General features: G+C 45.6%; 1 protein-coding gene across 1 annotated transcript in view; it reads right to left on the minus strand.

Moving 5' to 3' along the window:
• The window catches only part of STK3 (serine/threonine kinase 3), a 1,148,864-nt gene that overhangs the window by 299,642 nt on the left and 828,307 nt on the right, over positions 1-20,915 (minus strand). Inside the window, exon 9 of the mRNA XM_086966048.1 lies at positions 16,466-16,661. Within this exon, the coding sequence (XP_086822174.1) occupies positions 16,466-16,661 (196 nt within the window). The remainder of the gene's footprint in view (positions 1-16,465; positions 16,662-20,915) is intronic.

A 20,915-nucleotide genomic window follows, 5' to 3' on the forward strand; every position in this document is an offset into this window, starting at 1 on the left:
AAAAGTCTCACAAGCGAACAAAATAGTACAATTTCTCACTGTGCTAGGGATACAAGTGAGGCCAAGGTCAAAGAGGCTCCTTAGAACTATGCCAGTAGCCCGGATAAAAGACATTAGAGATTCGCGCCAATAGTTCCAATGTAAGATCAACATGGTATCCATGGAAATAACAGACTGCACCAAAGCAACACAAGATAAAAAAATGTAAATTGATACTTGTATAGCGCACTACTCACCCGCAAGGGTCTCAAGGCGCTTGTACGAATACCGCTGTGGAACCCATCCTGGCTTTCCCTGTGAGGCGTCCACTCCTGGGCACCCCCAAGGTGGAAGCCAGGCATCCTTAGCGTTGTGGGGGCCGTTGTGAAGATTAAGCAAGATATTGCCCAGAGTTGCAGAGTGGGACTCCATGATTGGAATAGGCACCGAGGCGAGAATTATCAGGTCCGTGGGATTTTGAACCCAAGACCCGCCGAGGCGGGGAATTGAACCCTGGTCCCGGGCTAGACCTCTGCATCAGGGTCTGCCGCTAATAAGCAGATGCTCATGACGACCATCTCTGAGCTTCATCCCACCATGATAAAAGAACACAAATTCTAGAAGAGAGAGATAAGGACGCTCAATGCACCAACCTGCAATTTTTGGGGTTCCCGGAGACAGCGGAGAGCCCATCTGGCTAACTTTTCTAAAGAATTGGATGCTAAACACTCTGAAGGCCAGCTGTCGTAAAAGCGTTTCTCCATTGAAAGAGCAAATAGAACATTGGCTCCGCAACCAAGGCTCAGCGCTCCACTGCATGCTATATTAGTCAGATTCTTGAATTATTATGACGGGGATGCTGTCCTCCAGTCGGCTAGATGAAGTGAGCAATATGAGGGACTTGAGATTCAAATCCATCCTGGCTAAATGCGCAGGGTTCAAAGTGGCAGGAAGTCGTCTGAAGCAGCAAAGTGTACAGTCTCAAAAGAGGGTTTGAAATACTTGTTGCTCTTTTAAGACGCATAATACGAGAATGGCACACACTTGTAACCCAATGATATGGAGGGGCAACTAATTGTGTGATGTCAGCAATGCATGTGAGACACTTCCGAAACTGGCACCCCAAAAAATAGACTTACTCTACAGCTGACTGACACAGCAGAACATCTACACATAGTAGAATCATGACTATGAGGCGTGACCTGTAGCAGATTCCTTTTTGTTATTGGTCACAATAAGATTTGGAGCTGAACAGGAATAGACTGCATGGGTACAATTCACTCCCCATTGTTTTTTATATAAACACAACGTCAGCAACGACCCAGGACCGCTTTGTGTCTACGATCCAAGCAGTTATAAGGAGAGGTGTTCACCACACTGCTAATAAAACGACTTTGACACTAACTGTGAAGAGCAGATAAGGAAGGGGTGCAGCTTTTGGCAAGATAATTTGGGCGGAGGGCAATTTCTGAGAAAAATTGTGGGGGTGAAAGATGGAATAAATTAACTACAATGACAAGTGCAGCAAAACCAGAAGTTCACCAAGAACTGCTTCATAAAAATATGTATTGGGGGAACTATATAACAGACAGGATAATTACTTTACTATACAGACTCAGACCTTAAACCACAAACAAGTGACAGCGTACTTGAGAAATGCAAAATCTCCGAGTCTGTACCCTGAGGTGAGGGAAGAAAGTGAAGTATGGTTTACCACAGAAAAGCTGCAAGAGGGACTTGGAGAAATGAAGAATGGCAAAACCTTTTGTACAGGCAGATTACCCACAGAGTTTTATAGTCTGTCTCCCTGGTCAACCTATGGGTAAGTTGCTGGAGGTCAGAAAGGAAGCACATCAAACCAGCTGCTTACTTGAAACAAGGAGGAGGGAATCATCTTAGTAATAGGGACCCTTAAGATGTGGGATTCTACCGTCCATTATCAATGATTAACATAGGTGTCCAATTGTTCAATAAGGTGACACCCCAAAGAATGCTATAACGAATATGCTACTTACCAGTATGCATCTGTTCTTGGCATGTAGGGCTGCTGACATTCATATCTGTGCATAGATCGCCGCCTAGTGTTGGGTCCGGATGATTGCACATTGTTGTCCTGGAAGAGTCTTCGAAGTATCACGAGATAGGTGGCTCCTCCTGTGGACTACAGTGCGCATGGGCATCGACTCCATCCTCAGATTGTTTTTAGCCATTGAGGCCAAGATGGAGTGAAACTAAGTGAATGATGACCATGCTAGGAGTATATGTGAATCCTGCAGCTGCTACAGGCGCCGGGGAGGAGGGTGGGCGATATGAATGTCAGCAGCCCTACATGCCAAGAACAGATGCATACTGGTAAGTAGCATATTCGGTTCGAGGCATGTGGGTTGCTGAATTCATATCTGTGCTGGAATACATAGCAGTCCCTCCATTAACGGCGGCCGCCCGTGCCAGCTGCAGCAGTTTGGAAAAGTGTTTTTAGAACAGCCTGCCCTACAGCTGCCTGCTGTTTGGAGTGCACATCAACACAGTAATGTTTTGTAAATGTGTGTGTGGTAGACCATGTGGCTGCTCTACATATGTCTTCCAAAGGAATATTTCCAAGGAAAGCAACGGAGGCCCCCAACTTTCTGGTGGAGTGGGCCCTTGGTGGAATGGTGAGAGTATGCTTGGCTTTCAGATAGCAGATCTGAATACATTTAACAATCCACCTAGCTATACCAGCTTTGGAAATGGGGTTACATTTGTGTTGTGGCACAAAGGCAACAAAGAGTTGTTTAGTCTTTCTAAAATCCTTGGTCCTATCGATGTAATACATCAGGGCCCTTTCGACGTCAAGGGTGTGGAGCATTCTCTCCGCCAATGACTCAGGATTTTGGAAGAAAACAGGCAACTCAATAGTCGGGTTAATATGGAATTGAGACACTACCTTAGGAAGGAATTTAGGGTTAGTGCGAAGCACCACCCTGTTGGAATGAATTTGAATAAATGGCTCTTGGATAGTTAGGGCCTGGAGCTCACTAACTCGTCGCAGCGATGTAATTGCTACAAGGAAAGCCACTTTCCATGTCAAGAATTGAATCTCGCAGGAATGCAGTGGTTCAAAGGGAGGACCCATCAGCCGGGTGAGGACCACATTGAGGTTCCACTCCGGAGCTGGTGGAGTCAGTGGAGGGATGACTCGTTTGAGTCCTTCTAGAAAGGCTTTAATGGCAGGCACCCTGAAAAGTGAGAGGTGCTGCCTGTTCTGGAGATAAGCGGCCATTGCGGATAGGTGTATGCGAATGGAAGCATAGGCCAGATTACATTTGTACAGATGGAAAAGATAACAAATGATGTTATGAATAGATGCATCTAGCGGGTTAATGTTGTGGTCTGCACAATAAATGACAAACCGCTTCCACTTTGCCGAATAGCATGCTCTTGTGGTGGGCTTTCTCTCCTCCCGGATGATGTCCATACAGTCGGGAGGCAGGTTTAGGTAGCCAAACTCTAAGACCTCAGGAGCCAGATCGCCAGGTTGAGCTGTCGCGGATCTGGATGCTGAATGTCGCCATGGCTCTGCGTCAGAAGGCTGGGTGTGAGGCGTAGCCTTTGATTCGGTACCACGGACAGTTCCAGAAACGTGGTGTACCATGGTTGGCGAGCCCACGTTGGAGCAATCAGGATGAGAGTCATTGAGTGCTGCCTGAGCTTGCGTGCCACCAGCGGTATCAGAGGTGCTGGGGGAAAAGCGTACGCAAATTTGCCTGACCAGTTCATCCATATCGCATTGCCCTGCGACAGTGGGTGTGGGAACCTGGCGGCGAAGCTTTGGCATTTTGCGTTCTCCCTTGTGGCGAACAGGTCTATCTCTGGATGACCCCACCTTTGGAAGTACGGTTGGAGTACTGATGGATGTATCTCCCACTCGTGCATTTGGTGGCTGTACCTGCTGAGCAGGTCGGCCATCTGATTGTCCTTGCCCGGGAGGTGTTCTGCCATGAGGAAGATGTTCCTCTGAATGGCCCACTTCCACATGCTCTGAGCCAGATGAGACAGCTGTGGAGAGTGTGTTCCTCCCTGCTTTTGAATGTAGTACATGGCCGTTATGTTGTCCGTCCGGATCAACACGACCTTGTTGCACAGATGTACTTTGAAGGCTTTGAGTGTCATGAAGATCGCCATCAGTTCCAGAACATTGATGTGCATCTTCTTTTGCTGTGGTGTCCATAGTCCCTCCACAGTGTAATGGAGTACATGAGCTCCCCATCCCTGGAGAGAAGCGTCCGTTGTCAGGATGATCTGTGGCACAGGCTCTTGTAACGGTCGACCCTTGCAAAGGTTTTGTGGGTTCCACCAATGCAGAGAGTTGTATGCCCGACCGCTCACCAACACTAGGTCTTTCAACTGCCCGTGAGCCTGAGTCAACTGACGTGCTAAGCACTCCAGAAGCGGACGCATATGTAGTCTCGCGTGCGGGACTATGGAGATGCAGGAGGCCATCATGCCTATCAACTGCATGAACACTCCTGCTGGAAGCGAGTGTTGAGGTCTAAACTTTTGTATCAGCGATTGAATGCTGCTGACCCTCACTGAATTTGGCTGTGCTGTGGCTGCCAGAGTGTTTATGGTCGCACCCAGATTTGCCGTATGTGGGCGGGTTGGAGGTGGGATTTTGGGTAATTCAGTGAGAATCCCAGATCGTGCAGGAGGTGAATGGTGTGGGACATGTGGGCGGCACAATGCTGGGCTGACTTCGCCTGGACGAGCCAGTCGTCCAGATAAGGGTAGACATGGATGTTCTGTCTCCTGAGGTGCGCCGCCACAGTCGCCAGGCACTTTGTGAACACCCTGGGTGCCGTGGTGACTCCGAAAGGCAAAACCTTGAACTGGTAGTGCTGGTTTTGTATGGTGAACCGGAGGTATTTCCTGTGTGAAGGGTGCAGTGGAATGTGAAAGTACGCATCCTTTAGGTCTAAAGTTGCGAGAAAATCCCCCTGACTGAGCAACTGGAGCACTTGCTGCAGGGTCAGCATATAGAAGTGCTCCGACAACATGTAGTGGTTGAGTGGCCTGAGGTCCAGGATGGGCCTGAGGGACCCGTCCTTTTTTGGTATTAAGAAGTACAGGGAGTAGACCCCTGTGCCTCTTTCCTGCACAGGCACGAGTTCTATTGCTCCCTTTTGCAGCATGACGGTGACCTCCTGCTGCAATAAGTGCAAATGCTCGGCCGACATAGGACGGTGTCTTGGGGGCATGTTGGGTGGAGTGGATGTTAACTCCAGACAATAACCGTATTGTACAAGTTTTCTGACCCACCTGTCTGTGGTGATGGACTTCCAGACTGGCAGGAACTGCTGGAGTCTCCCCCCGACCGGTGTTGTGTGGTCGGGGGGCAGTGACAAGGCGTCACTGTTTGTTGGTGGCAGAGGATCTGGAGTTGTTGTTTCCATGACCTCTGCCCTTGGCGCTGTTACCACGATATCCACCTCGACTCTTGTTGGTGTATGTGGACTGAGTGTTGCCCTTGTAGTACTGCGTGGACGGGGAGAGCTGGCCTCTGGAAAAGCCTCTAGTGCTTGAGCGACGAAAAGACCCACCCCGAAACTGCTGGGACTGTAAGGCACCCATGGATTTAGCAGTTTCTGTGTCCTTTTTAATTTTTTCTAGGGTGGTGTCAACCTCCGGGCCAAACAGGTGATCTGGATTCACTGTTTGATTAAGGATGGTGGTTTGGATTTCCGGCTTAAATCCAGAGATTCTCAGCCAGGCATGTCGTCGTAGCATAACACTAGTGTTGACAGCCCTGGCTGCGGTATCAGCTGCGTCCAGAGCGCACTTAATTGAAGCATTAGAGATCAGCTTCCCTTCCTGAATAAGCATCTCAGCCGCCTCCTTGTATTCATCAGGCAGGTGCTGCAACAGGGTCTCCAGTGTGTCATAGTGTGCCCTGTCATACCTCGCCAGAAGCGCTTGTGTATTTGAAATGCGCCAGATGTTGGCTGCCTGTGCTGCTACCCTCTTCCCCGATGCCTCAAAGACCTTGGATTCTTTGTCTGGGGGAGGAGCATCACCCGTAGTCTGAGAATTAGCCCTCTTCCGGGCATTCGAGACGACAAGGGAGTCCAGAGGCAACTGTCCTTTGATGTAGGTAGGATCAGTAGGCGCTGACTTGTATTTCTTTTCAATCCTAGGGTTTATTACCCTCGCCCTGGTAGGTTCTTTAAAGATCTCACCAGCATGTTTCAAAACACCTTTTAGCATAGGCAGAGTCTTGACAGTTCTTTCTGAGACTGAGAAGGTATCATAAAGGAAGTCAACATCAACAGGGTCAGCATGGAGCTGGACGTTGTGATTGTTAGCTGCCCGTTCAATGAGGGCATTGAAGGCTGCAGAGTCTTCTGTAGGAGACGTTTTTGCAGAAAATAGTTGAGGGTCTTGTCCTGCTGGAGGATCACCTGGGTCAGCACCAGCGGCCCAGGGTTTGTTGGTATCCTCAGGGTCTGTATAGACAGGATAACTGTACTCATCCTCATCATCTCCCTCCCCAGCGTCCACATCAGAGTAAGTGGGCGAAACATTATGAGTCTGTGGAGAGAGTGGTTCCACCAAGACGGGAGTGAAAGCAGAGTCCTTCTTTTTCTTGAAAGGGATCGTGTAGGACTCCATTGGACGTTCTAGGGCGATTTTCCGCTTGAGGAGGGAAAGCCTGCCCGTTTCGGCATCAATGAAGTGTTCCTGATGCTCGTCCACTGAAGGTCGTCGAGGCTGTGGGTCGGGGACCACCGTTGACGACTTTGGCGCCGAGGAAACCTTCTCGGGAACGCTGGCGACCGCCTTAGGAGCGAAAGCCTTCGGCGCCGTCTTCGGCGGCAACGTAAAATGGATGGGCGTGGGCGCCTTATGCGGTTTCTCAACCGGTGTCGGAGGCGGAGGATCCTGCGGTCCGACCGATAAGGTCTTATCCCTGATGCGCTGTAGGGAGTCCGTCACCTTCTTGGTGAACGCGGCGACTGGTCGCGCCGGTTCGACTGAATCCTTTGAGGCCTCACCTGGAGTCGACTCTCGGGGTGTGCCGCCCTTGGCCCTGTCCTGTTGACGCGGAGTCACGAGAACCTTCGGGTCATTCAGTACTTTCTTCGGGTCACCGAGAGCTTTCTTCGGGTCGCCGAAAGCTTTCTTCGGGTCGCCCACCTTGACTTTAGTCTTTGGCGCGGCAGACTTCGTCTCGATGCCCTTGACTTGAGCCTTCGGCTCGACAGCACCCTTCGGCTTCTTCGGCGCCGAGGGCTCCGAGGCATTGGAGCCGATCAAAGCGATGCGCACTTTCGGTTTCGAGGACGGCACGTGCGCAGTTCTTGTGTCGAGACCATAGGTTTCACTTTCGGTTTCGATTTGCCAGGGTGCGGCTCAACAGCAATGTCTGTGGCCGAGCCCGAAGGCGGGCCGTAGAACCCATTGTAAGATCTTGGGTAAGGTCCGATGGCGATCCCTCGACCTGAGCCTTATGAATTGGCACGGCCCCAGAGTCATTTTGAGGAAGCTCTTCGTCCGAGCTATCCTCCATGGCCCCGATGGCCCCGTCGTCGTCTCCTACCTCTTCGACGACTTCTTCGACCTCGAACATCTCAGCATCCGCGTCGTAGTCGACGTCCAACGCGGAGTTCGACTCACTAATGTCCTGGATAGATTCTTCCTCGACATCCCCTGCATCGAAGATGTCCACAGGCGCCGGTGCAGCGTGCTGGGCCTCCTGGCGAGCAGCTCGTCGAAGATTAAGCGTCTTCTTGGACCTGAAGCGTGAACAAGCCATACACTTGGCTTCATCGTGGTCCGGCGACAGACACTTGTTGCACACCGGGTGGACGTCGATGTGGGGATACTTCGAGTTGCAGACGGGACATCTCTTAAATGGACTACGTTCCATGATGAACGGTCGATAGGGTCTGAAGCGTCGACTGGGCCTTCCGCATCGAAAGCACGCGGGAGTAGGGAATCCGGCTCGGGACCGATCTGGAAGAACTAAGACCGAACGCAAGACTATACCGACGTAGTAGACTAAAGACCTTTTGGTCTTAAGAAGTTTTTATATCGATTCCGACAAGAGGGAATTCAAAGACATCCGAACCCAATGGCGGAAAAAAACAATCTAAGGATGGAGTCGATGCCCATGCGCACTGTAGTCCAGGGGAGGAGCCACCTATCTCGTGATACTTCGAAGACTCTTCCAGGACAACAATGTGCAATCATCCGGACCCAACACTAGGCGGCGATCTATGCACAGATATGAATTCAGCAGCCCACATGCCTCGAACATAATTATCGCATTAGTGCACTCTGACAAGTCGGGATTCATCACAATACTCAACTTGCACCACCTTGCAATAATAGTTAGAATCTGATGAACTAAATTCATGCAGCGGCATTCCTAGATGTCGAAAAACTATTCAATATAGTGCGTTGAGAGTTTATGTTCAGAGTCCTAAAGGTGATGAACTTTAGTCCATACCTTATCTTTCTTGTCTGTTATTTGTGTATGAACGTATGAGGTCATTCGGCATATGTAACCAGTGATTTTTTAAATTGTACTTACTCCTGATGAAGGGTGATTCCCTCCTGAAATGCCTTGGGTTTTTAAGCCGTAGTGATGAAAATGTCATTGACCAGGCCCGGACTGGCCGTAGCGGGCCCCGGGCAATCCTCCGGTGCGCCGCAAGGGTGGGGGCCGGTTTTATGTCCCTGGGGGCCGATTTTGCTACAGTGCCTTTTTTGCAGCATAGCTGCAAAATCGGCCCTGTAACAAAATCAGATGAAAACCGGCCCTGGCAAAGAGCTCAGCGGCTCGCCGAGCACTGTGCCAGGGCCAGTTTTGGTTCCCAGTCCGGCCCGGTCATTGACGATGTAACATTCATGTCACAAGCAAATGGGATGTAACATTTGTAAATCAGACATCAAGCACACATGCCACTAAAACTACAGTTGTTGCATCGTAAAACTTTGATTGCTGTTTTTGGACTTTTGTGAAATTGTTTAAAATGTGTGTACATGGAAGCCTGAGGGCACTGCTGTGCGTGCTGTATCTAGGACACTGCGGTGATCCAGTTTTCTTTCTAAGCAATTCATGGGCCTGCACGGGGCCCTCTCCAGCACTGCACACTAAGTTTGCATAAATGTGCATGAATAGGTCAAAGTTGTTTATTTGAGTGCATTACAACCATAGTATTTATTCACAGTGACCACCATGGCCCACCAACAGATCTAGCATTTACCAGATCTGAGCCTGGTGCAGCAAACTAAATCCCTAAACTATTTGGGGATATGTATTACACATTTGCACAAGAAGAATGATATTGAACTAAACATTGGCAGGATCCTAGGCTGATCCCTTCTCTTTTGACACACCCCCTGCTTTCCCTAATGTATTGTGTGGAGCTCACTAAAATGGTCATGGACCACAGATGCCTTTCTGCATTCCAGGACGTAATGAGGAAGTTGAACAATATTATGAAAAAAATAACAAAATGCTGTCCGCTCTGGCCTGGGCAGAAATCGGCCCCAGGATCAAATTGAACAATCGTAAATTCCCATATGAACAGGGTGGAGTGATCCTCCTGAATTTGCAGTGCTACTACTTGGCATCTCAACTTCAACATTTACCCCCGTGCTAAATGAAACACCCAGCTAAGAGTGGTCTCTGCTGGCAAGATGCTGTTTGGAAACTGAACTGCACTTTGAATATCTGATTGCCAGAGAAGGTGACCAAGAAACTCCCCACCTAGAGTCATGTAATACATTTATGAAACGGTCCCCCTTTGGAACAGAAGCATAAATCAGAGCTTAGGCGCATTTTCATAAGCATAGGTGAGAGTGTAGGCCACAAGGTAGACAGATGGCAAGTGGAAAATATTAGGAGACATATATGAAGTAGATCCATTCAAAACAGTTTAAGAACCCAGGTAGATTGGCACTTGGAGTAGGACTGTTTCTAATGTTTGTGGGAATCAGGAAGTGTAAACAAGATAATGGGGTGTTGTTTACAGATGCAAACAGGAGCATGATCCTGGGGTATCAGAAAACAGTGACTAGTAATGCAAGAATCTGCCTCACTCAATTTAAGATACTACACTGTGCTTACCTTACTTCAAAAGTATTAACCAGAATCTTACTAACCATATTTCAGGAATAGCCGAGATGACCTCAAGATGGTGCAAACCTACTACATTTGGAAATGACTGGTGATGGTCTAATACTGGGAACTGTGACGGATGCCAACAAAGCTGCAGAGAATAATATTACATAACCCGTAGAATATTGCAGATTAGATTTACACCCCAAGCCCAAAAATATTAAAAATCTGATATTGATTTGTTTCCCTTGTGGTGGTGTTATCCAAACTAAGAATCATGATACACTGACTGCACCCACTGAGCTCCTAAAAATATTTTGAAAAAAGTTGAGAATGAGAGGCTGGTGGCGGAAAAGATTTGCATGTCTATGGTAAGACAAAATGAAAGATTCCCTGATGATATTAAAGAGTGCAGTGAAAAGACAAACACGGATTACAGAAGGACACTACTCCTAATTTAGTTCCCTTCGGATGTGGAAAGATGAAGATTGGCATGCTCATCAATAAGTGTGAATTTTTGTTTGAATGAATGGTACTTAAAAATAATGTGCTGGGTACGTACCTACCGGTAGATGATACCCAATAGATGGTGATTATGTTTAAGTGACCTACACTGCTAAAGTGCTCTTGCCTGTATACGTTATAACATGTAAATGGAAAACGACAAAAAACATTTAATTCCACAATTGACAAAAAAGGCTAAACCACAATAGTAACCAAAGAAATGAGTGAGGAATTTAAATCTATGGTAAGACGTTTCAGGTAGATTGCTATTCAACACACAATAGTCAAAGTTATATGGCTTACAATAACTTGTCTGCTGTGGACATCTCGGGATTGCTGATCAGCAAATGACTAAGCGGTGGTATGCCAATGCACCAGTTGCAGTCAGTCTATTCCCATACTAGAGAGGCGATTGTTCCCATGGTTGGCAGGGAGGTTTATGGTGTTATTGGTAGATGCCCAGTTTGTGTAGGGCTTTCTTCTCCTGAATGCAGGTTTTGGACATGGAATGCTTGTTTCCAAGTGAAAATGCAGATTATGCAAGCTTATTATGCCATGTGATTGCGGCGTCTCCTCCTTCCTCCAGCTTTTATTATATGGACTGATGATTTAGGTCCTAATTCTAGACGTTTGATTCCTGAAATTTCTGGTCATGTTTTGATTCCTGAAATCTCTGGACATGTTTTACCTACTTGGTTAGCGCCATTTCAGGTTAGTAGTTCTATGAAATCTTCTCAACTCCACGTGGCTTCGATTATTTTTGTGATATCTCATCCTATCTTATGCCCTCTACCTATTTAAGCATCTCTAAGATGTCATTTAGTGTGTCACAACGTCGCTCTATGTTGATTGCTTGCCTGCACTAGGTCCTTCTATTACTTTTTGTTCCTGATACATCTGCTATCCCACTTGCCTGTCTTTGTCCTCTTGCCTGAACTTTCAGGGTTTCTTCTGCTCTCAGTTTTTCCTCTGAAAACAAACGTTTTTTCAACCGGTATTTCTCTCCCCCTTCTGCTTCAGTGATCACATACAATTGTGAAGCAAGGAACAAATGAGAACAGATGCATGCCATCTCTTGGAACCAAGAGAAGAAATACAACATGAACTTCGCAAGGACAGCCATTAACGCCCTATTACCAACATGTCTTCAGAACTCCAAAAACTAAAAGATGAAGATATTTCTAGACAAACCATTATGCCCAGCTTACAGAACAGCAGCAAATAAAGTATTGGTATGGTGATAACTCTAAAGGAAGTACTTCTTGCTCACATCCAATTGCACAAATCAGCTAGCCAGGATGGTCTAATTGCTAGCTCCAATAAAAATATAAAACTTAGATTGTCTCTCTTTTATATGAATTGCATGAGGTAATAATACATTTCATATACCATCCTATGACACAAAACAGTATAAGATCCTTAGATCTGTTCATGCTACAGACCTATCTCACTGATACATTTTAATACTGATGTATCAACCACAATCTGGGCCAAGGACTTAATCAAGACGTTCATGATTTAACAAATGTTGATCAGTAAGGTTTTCTTCAAGAAAGAAGGGGCTCAGGCAATATCAGTTTTATAAGAGATGGTATGCAAACCTCAAAATACAAAAACCACCACTTACTCCAAAGGCTTGACACAGAAAAGGCTTTTGGCCGTATTTAATTGAAATGTGGAACAAACCGTGCACTGGAGAAACATTTCCAAGTGAAGCAAATACATTATATCAAGGTTCAACAAATGGAACCATCTAGAACAACATTCTTTCGAATGAAGTGAAAATTCACGAAGGAACACACAGGGATGCCTACAATTCCCACCATTACCTGTCTTACCCTAGAAGACTCTTGCAACCGTGATAACAACAATAGGTGGCATAAAAAGCTTAAACACAGGAACTATGGAGTACTAATGTCATGTGATTGCCAACTACATGCTAAAAGTATTGTTATGTGCATTGTGATTAAGAGTTGTGGAAGTTTTTGTAACTTTTTCCTGCTACAAAATATACCAGTAAAAATCGACTGCAATGCCAATTTAAATAAATGATCTACAAAAAAGACTAAGGGAAATGGTCCTTCAAATTGGAATCAAAACAACTTATTTATCAAGGCATCAGCTTCAATAGAGAAAACAATAAGGTAGACCCAGGCAATATAAAGAAACCAAAATCGGACTTGGAAAGCATATACATTGTTCAAAATATCTGTGCAGCTAGAATATAATCTACCTGCACACAGAAAATATTGTTAAGCAATTCATAAGATCCCCAAGATGCAAACCCATGTACACAACAAAACAAAAACATGTTGAGCTGGTGGGTTTTGGTTTCAGAACCTTAAATACCATATAACGTTGGCCTTCACTCAATCTAGATGCTAGTTCACCCCAATCACAGATTTCGGGCTCAAATCCGTGAAGAATCGACGCTGGTCTATAAATACCCCTTATTCATATTTTTTTTATTTACAAAGTTTATAAACTGGAGGAAAAACTATAATCTAACACTAGACCGTAGGGAATTTATAAATACATGCTTACAAGGCAGCTGGCTTCTATTTCCTGAAGCATACATTTGCAACAAGATGATAAAAGTCCCAGAGAAAGTCTTCAAATGGAAGAAATAAAAAAAACTGAAACATATTCACATTTAAATAAACTACAAATAATATAATTCCATTACAAATTTCAAAACTCTCCTATAGAACTGCCACTAAATTTTTACACCATGAAATTGAAAAGGCACAAGCATCTTGTTATGAAGCAGTAATGATGGAGGCAGTTAATACTCCAAAGGAATTCTTCCGCATTGTTAAGTCACTGACCACCTTAAAAGGTGGAGACACATTGCCCTTGCTGAATGTAGTCCACTACAATGAACCAGCAGCCTTCTTTCAAGACAAAGTGTCGGCTATTTACAATAGTCTACAACAGACCAAAATGATAAGTCCAAGAGACAGAAATTTCAAGTGGTACATAAGGAAGAAGTATGTCTCTCCGCCTTCCTCATAGTCACAATGGAATCACTATTGGTAGTACTGGGCACCGCCAGGTCAGGTTTTCCACTGGACCCAGCGCCACCCCATATTCTGTGGCCGGGAGCTTCCGAGATCCTTCCCACAATGCTTAACCTCCTTAATATCTCTCTTGACACCGGTATAGTTCCCCGGGATTGGAAACATGCAGTGGTCAAGCTCTGTTAAACAAATCTCACCTTGACCCCCCAATGCCCGAGACCAGCTCCTTGCTCCCAATTATGGGGAAGGTTCTTGAAATAAACATCAACCTAACCCTTTTCCAATATCTGGAGGAAAACTCTCTCTTCTTAGTCCTACGCAGACCGGTTTCGTCCCAGCACAGCATGCAAACCGCCATTCTTGCAGTAACGGATCACTTTAAATCTCTCCTAGATAAAGGTGGTGCTGCTGCTCTTATACTGTGGATCATGAAACTGACGCTCAGGATGAGTGAAGTGTGAAGTAAGGGTGGTGCATTGAACTGACTATCATCTTTTTTGACAGAAAGGACCTTTTAAATTTGAGAGCCACCATCTTAGTCCGATGTCTTCCCTCTAAACTGTGGGGTTCCGCAGGGCTCAGCATTGAGCTCCACTCTCTTTAAAATTGCAGACATAGTGAGGGAATTTGGAGTGTCGATTATTTATTATGCGGGCGACACCCAACTGGTGGACTCCCTGTCTCCAGGAGCAGGTTCACAACAACAACTAATTCCATGCTTGGGAAAAGTGGCAAGCTGGATGGCAAGTTGCTCACTCAAGCTAAAACAGAGTTGATGTTGTTAGGAAATAAATAGATTCCACAAATAGACATCAGCTGGGTAAAGAACCTGGGTAGCCCAGCCGCCACTGCCTCTTCCATAAAGAGTTTAGGCATGTGGCTAGATAGTTCGCTAACTATAGAGACCCAGGTAAAAAACAACTGACAGCCACCTGTTTTGGCTTATGTAGAAGGGTGAGGAAAGTTGGTAGACCTGATACCCCCACAATTTAGGAGGTCAGTAGTCCAAGAGCTCACTCTGTCCTGTTTGGACTACAGGAACTCTTTGTATTTGGGCTTGCCTAAACAAATTATCAAGAGACACCAGGTGGTCAAGAATGCGGCTGCAAGGATCATTTTCAAACTTCCCAAATATGTCTTGTTTAAGGATGCACTGACCTCCTTGCACTTGTTACCAGAGGAGGATAGGATCACAATTAAGACAATTCACCTAGCACACAGGAGAAATTTTTAAAGGGCATCCTTTGATCAGGAATCTTCTTGTCGCCTACACCCCTAGCCGAACCTTAGGGTCCTCCAATGCACGGCGGGTAAAAGTGCAGCGAATACAAAGGGTCAGATGGGGAGGCAGGCCTTCTCGTACTTGGAACTAAAGCCGTGGAACTCATTGCTCCAGGAGCCGAGAAACAAATGAGCTAAGGTTTAGAAAAATGTTAAAAGCCTGGGTCTTACCCTCACTAACGTAACCGTCTTCAGTCCTTGCAGTTGCATGCTAACTGGCTTTCACTAAATACTAAGAAGCCTTCAGGTAGCCATGCGCTATATACATTTGCATTCAGTTTTTTAATGTTTACTCTGCCTAAAAATTAGCTATGGAAATACTATAAAAAATACACGTCAACTTACTGTTACATACATTTAGGAAACTAATCTCCGAAATAAAGATAGCAAAGATAATAACTATACAAACAAGTTGAAAATTAAACGTCAATTTTTTGATGGTGAACAGGCAAAACTGAGTCAAACTTACATTAACCATTAGCTTTAGGCCAGCTAAATGAAGCATAACATCCATTAGTGACAACAAATTAACTAATGTCTTTGCAACTCTTTGCAGATTTCCTCACATTATTCTCCATAAGTTCTTCTAGTCATATTATTATTATTGTTGTAGTAGCATGATTTACAATCTTGTAAGATGCAAACAGGTTTGAAATCTCTGCTCATGTATCTCTATCCATGTGTATACTTATGATTTTACAAAATTACCCTTTTAACTCCGAACTGTATTTTTATTTAGCAGGCAAAAGAATGGCTGTGTTTATCCGATTACAAAGAATTATTTCTTGACCACTTCAAGGACTTCCCTTCTTACCTATGTTGCTGAAGCCTCTTCTAGAAAGAACCATTCTCTATATGCTATTGTGCAGTAGTCAAGATTCAAACTCTCTTGCGTTCATTGTTCAAAGCGATGAATATTGTTTTAAAATGAGTGTGTCACATCAGGGTGTGATTAACATACACTCATTTGACTTTCTTCTCAGTTGAACACACCTCCAGGTTTGGTTAACTTAGGGACGAAGAGTGACTATATAAATCCACAACATGTAGCTAATACCACACTCAAACTAAACAAGCTGTAAAGCACTACTACAATTAAACTATGCTTCAGAATTGCACACCATAAACCACATATAATTTTGTAAATGAGATTTATATGCAGAAAACGAAATGCCCTGATGTGATATTGTGTTTTTGTTGCACCTACAATGACCAAACTTATAAAGGAAATCACCTTGGTCCCAACATATGCAATTGATTTTATGCAGACTCTGTCTAATGCAGAAACGTTTAAAAACAATAAAAAACACACTGAATAGTGCAGGCTTAGTAATGCAAATTTTGATTTGTTTTGTGGACAAAGCAGCACAAGATGAAATACATTACAGTAGATAAAATCATGGGTATAAAAATCGATTCATATGTGAGAAAATGTGATATAGTGAAAAAGGAAAGTTGGTCTTCAAGCTCAGTTGTGCAATTAAACTCCATGTCCTCCACATGGAGAATGACCTCTGTATTACATACTGGGGAAGTAGCGTGAGGTATGGTTAAAGAAGGAAGAACAAAACCTTACTTTTCATAGTTCCGTCTTCTTCTTCTTCATCGTCGTCACTATTAATAACCATAGTTCCCAAGTCTGATTCTAGCATTGTGCTGTTATGTTCTATCATTGTCTGTGCACTTTCACTCATTGTGCTTGTAGCCCTCATGGTACCCGCACTTTCAGAACTGGTCTTCACCATTGTGTGGGAATCCAATTCATCTTCGTCCTGTAAAAAAAGTCAAATAATATGAAATACAAGACAGTAGTGTAGCTTAAAGAAACACTACGCACTATTAAAGAAATACTACAGATAGTTTCCACACAAACATTTAAAAAAATTTCATCTGAGATATATTGAACCAGATTAACATGAACAACTACGCCTTAAATGTCTATAATTTATAATCAAAGACAATGAAAATGACCCTATACATTGATTGGGATAGTAAGCTTCCTATCAACCTAGAGATCACAGAAGTAGTTTGTCATCAACACTATAGATGTGTCATTCTATTCAGAGAAAAAAACGTTATGGTGATGATATTTAGCAATGGGTTGGGGCTATAAATGCATTCACATTCTTCCATAAACCTTACTTATTCACAATTTACAACCCAACTGGCGGCATTACCTTATGACAAACTATTGTCAATAGCTTGCTAAAAGAACTAGGTACACAACACTTGCTTATGTCTGGGACATAAGGACAAGGTACCAACTAGAGTCTCACTTACTCCGAACAAGGCTGTTCTGCCCTATGGTTAAATATTTATAGAGGGGACATACTTTATTATAAGGAAGTGTACACCAGTCAGCAGTAGTAAAACTTCTTAAAAGTCTGAACCAAAATGTATAATCAAGACCCCATTGTTTTATCCAAATTCTTAACCAGAACTGGATCTCAAAATAAAACTTCCTTTAATAACTATACATATATTATTATCGTTTGCACATATTCTAGTGTGCAACAAACACAGACTGGTGTAACCATTTGAAGACCTTTCACGACATTTTTCCAGTATACATAGATACTGAAAAATGTTAGTTACATGAATATGGGCACACTGAAGCATTCAGAAATTCCTCGTATGTGATAGGCCAAGAAAGTTTTAAAACATTTACAACTGTCTAGAACTATTCTATGCTTGTGTTCCATATCTATATTTTTCAAATACTGAAGGATCATTGATGTTTTACCACAAAAGCCCCCAAGCCCGTTGGTACCCTGCTGAGGTAAATGGGCCACAGAAACACTGGAGCACGCACACCGCAAGTCGGCCTGGAGCGCGCCTCGGAAGAGACGCGAGAGGACAGGAGCGTGCCGCCATGAGCGTGCACGTTGGCGTTTCCACGCGTTCACAGACCTGAATCGGCTCGTGCCCAGACCTGAATCGGCTCGTGCCCAGGTCTGTCTCCCTTGGGAGGAAACACGGTGACTATAAGTCTCGTTGGTGGCAGCGCTTCGCGCTGCAACGCCAGCGAGACCTAAAAATCGAGAAGAGGGTCTGCCACCAAGTCTTTGCTCGGCTAGCCCAGATTGTTCATTTCTACCAGGAGGTGTACATAAACTTAGTTTCGTTATTCTCTTCTTCTGTGACATGCAGACAGTTTCATTGCATATCACAAGCAAGCACCCCTCGGAAGTATTCTACATTGCTGTGCACACTTGATTAATTCTCCTAAATTAAGTTTTACGTATGCTGTATACATTTCAAATCAGAGTACATTTTTAAACACAGAAATATGTTAAAACATGCTCTTATCTGAAATGTATACAGCAAACGTAAAAAGCTGTACTGAGATCAAAAATAAGATAAATATATCAAGGACTGAGTGAGCTACATCAGTCTTAGTACTTTGCTCATACTAATGCCGCTTTTAGTGATTCTTGACTCGCTTGTAAATACTGCGTTCCTAAACAGGGCCAATAGATTCAATTAAAATTGCACATAACAAGAGACATGCAGTACAAACACCACTGCAGCTGTGTTTCTGTGGGAAATGTTTGCTTGCACTTGATCCTCCTTTTGCTAGGGTCATGATATTAGCTATTCTCCCTAAAAGAACATTGTGTGATGATATACCACTTTTTTCTACTCTCCCACACATCAGGCCTGCTGCCTCTGGTGGGTCTTGGTGTGTTTTAAGGCCTCTACTGGGTAACAGAACTTTCCTGTTGATTCTGATGTCTAAGGTAATTAGATTACTCCATGTAAGCAGGGACACAATGCTGTAGTCCTGGGATTTTCTGTTAGCTCAAAGGATGCGAGCCAGGACTGCAATTACCAGAATGCAGTAGATTCGTTGTTGAATGAAAATCTACAACAGGTGTAAAGCATCCTGGGTAACATGGGGTTATCTTGTCACTGTACTGACGTCTGCCATTGGATCCCCGTTTTCTCTAATTACATTATAGTGTCTCTTCCCTATATACCTGATGGAGTTCTACCTCAAACTCTTATGACTTCCAGAAGAAAGTAGGCAGCACTCCTCACCATTGAGGCATCCACACTGCACGGGTATGAGCATGGATCTGGTACAGAGAGCTGTCAGAAGCGGCTGGTACCTTCTCCCTCTCATTTTTCCCTTCATTAATGTATCAGTCAACCTGGGTCCAACAGCAACTACTTTACTTTCAGCACTGATCAGCAGCGTCACTGTCAATAGAGCCTTTAGCTGAGCCGGTAAGTTTTCCCCCTCCCCCCCCCTCGTTGTGCTTGCTTTCCTGCCCCCCACGTTGTGCGTTGTGCGTCTGTTCCCTCGTGCCGCCCCCTCTTTGTGCTTAATTTCCGACCCCCCCCCTCGTTGTGCATCTGTTCCTTCGTGCAGCCCCCTCTTGCTCTCCTTCCCAAGTTCCCCCAAATTCCTCTCTGGTCCCTCCATGGCTACCCTTCTCGGAAGCCCGGACATTCAACAGCAACACAGCGCAGTCAGAAGTCATAAAAAAAAAGGAGGAACTTCCGAGGAACGTCGCTTGTGATAGCCATTGCCGCGGGTGACATCTGCAGACAGCGCCTGTGCGAAAGGCTGCGGCAGAGAAGGACGAGCAGAGATCAAGACACCGATGCAAATGTTGGGGTCAATCTGAGTAATATACTGGACAATATGTGTAAATAATATTATCATCATGAAGTTATTACAAAATCACATTTTTGTATTAGAAACGCATTTCGCGTGCTATCGGATACATCATCGATACATAATCTTCTACACATTTTTTATTCAAGACACTGAAGCATACTTGATACTTTCGTTTCCATGCGCAAACATTCCCATGGTCAACTTGAAAAATATTCCATTACAAGATGGCCCTCTGATTCATTAGTGCATGCCATATTTTACTAGCCACTAATACGGAAGGGCCACTTCCGGATTTTTAGGAGGGGTCGACTCGTACTCTATGCAAGTCAGGACATCAAAACAACTGATATTTATTTACATTATATACAGCGGATATCGGCACGAGAGCGACCAGTCACTCCTGAAGTCGGTGCCCATTTATCCCAACCTGGCGTCCGCGGCTCCCGCCTCCGCCTCTAGATGGGCTTTGCCGACTTTGTCATACCGGGTTTTTCCCTGCGCTGGGCGCGGGGGATCCTTTGCCACGGTGAGCTGGGCCTCCGGGATTGTGCCTGTCTCCGGTGCTCCCTTGGGGTGGTATGCCCCCCCCCAATCTCCGGCCGCAAGCCAGCGCTGCTGCGACAACGCTCCTATGGCCCCGGGGCAGGGGGCCCGGTGGGGCGGCGCTAGCGGGGGGCTCACTAAATACTGCGAGGGCTCACAGGGCGTCGGGTCCACCGCATAGGGTCGAACATGGTCGCTGCCGGGCTGAGTTTGACCCCACTCGGGCCTGTACAGTCTTTGGCAGTGCCAGCTTAGACCCAGCTGGGGGTGTCCAGCTCAAGGACTCAACCTGTGAGGAGTGTCCGCCGGTGGCAGATCAAGTCACTGACAGGCTGAGTCTGCAGGGGCCGGCACAGCTCTTTGCCAGTGGGGATCTGGGAGCCCTTGATGATTGAAGCGTCCTCAACCCACTGAGCTGCTCCTCCCGCCATCTCCTGCCCCCTGGATGTGCTTGCACCCCTGCCCCCTCGCTGTGCTTGCTCCCCTGCCCCCTCGCTGTGCTTGCTCCCCTGCCCCCTCGCTGTGCTTGCTCTCCTGCCCCCTTGCTGTGCTTGCTCTCCTGCCCCCTGGGTGTGCTTGCTCTCCTGCCCCCTGGCTGTGCTTGCTTTCCTGCCCCCTCGTTGTGAGCGTTTTTTCTGGCCTCTGTTCTCTGTGTGTGTGGCTCTGTGTGGCTGTGTGTGTGTGTGTGTGTGTGTGTGTGTGTGTGTGTGTGTGTGTGTGTGTGTGTGTGTGTGTGTGTGTGTGTGTGTGTGTGCGTGTGTGCGTGTGTGTGTGTGTGTGTGTGTGGCTCTGTGTGTGGTGGCTCTATGTGAATGACTGTGTCGGTGGCTCTGTATGTGTGGGTGGGTGGCTTTGG

This window comes from Lissotriton vulgaris, chromosome 4_1, assembly GCF_964263255.1.
Source record: "Lissotriton vulgaris chromosome 4_1, aLisVul1.2, whole genome shotgun sequence".
NCBI lineage: Eukaryota > Metazoa > Chordata > Amphibia > Caudata > Salamandridae > Lissotriton > Lissotriton vulgaris.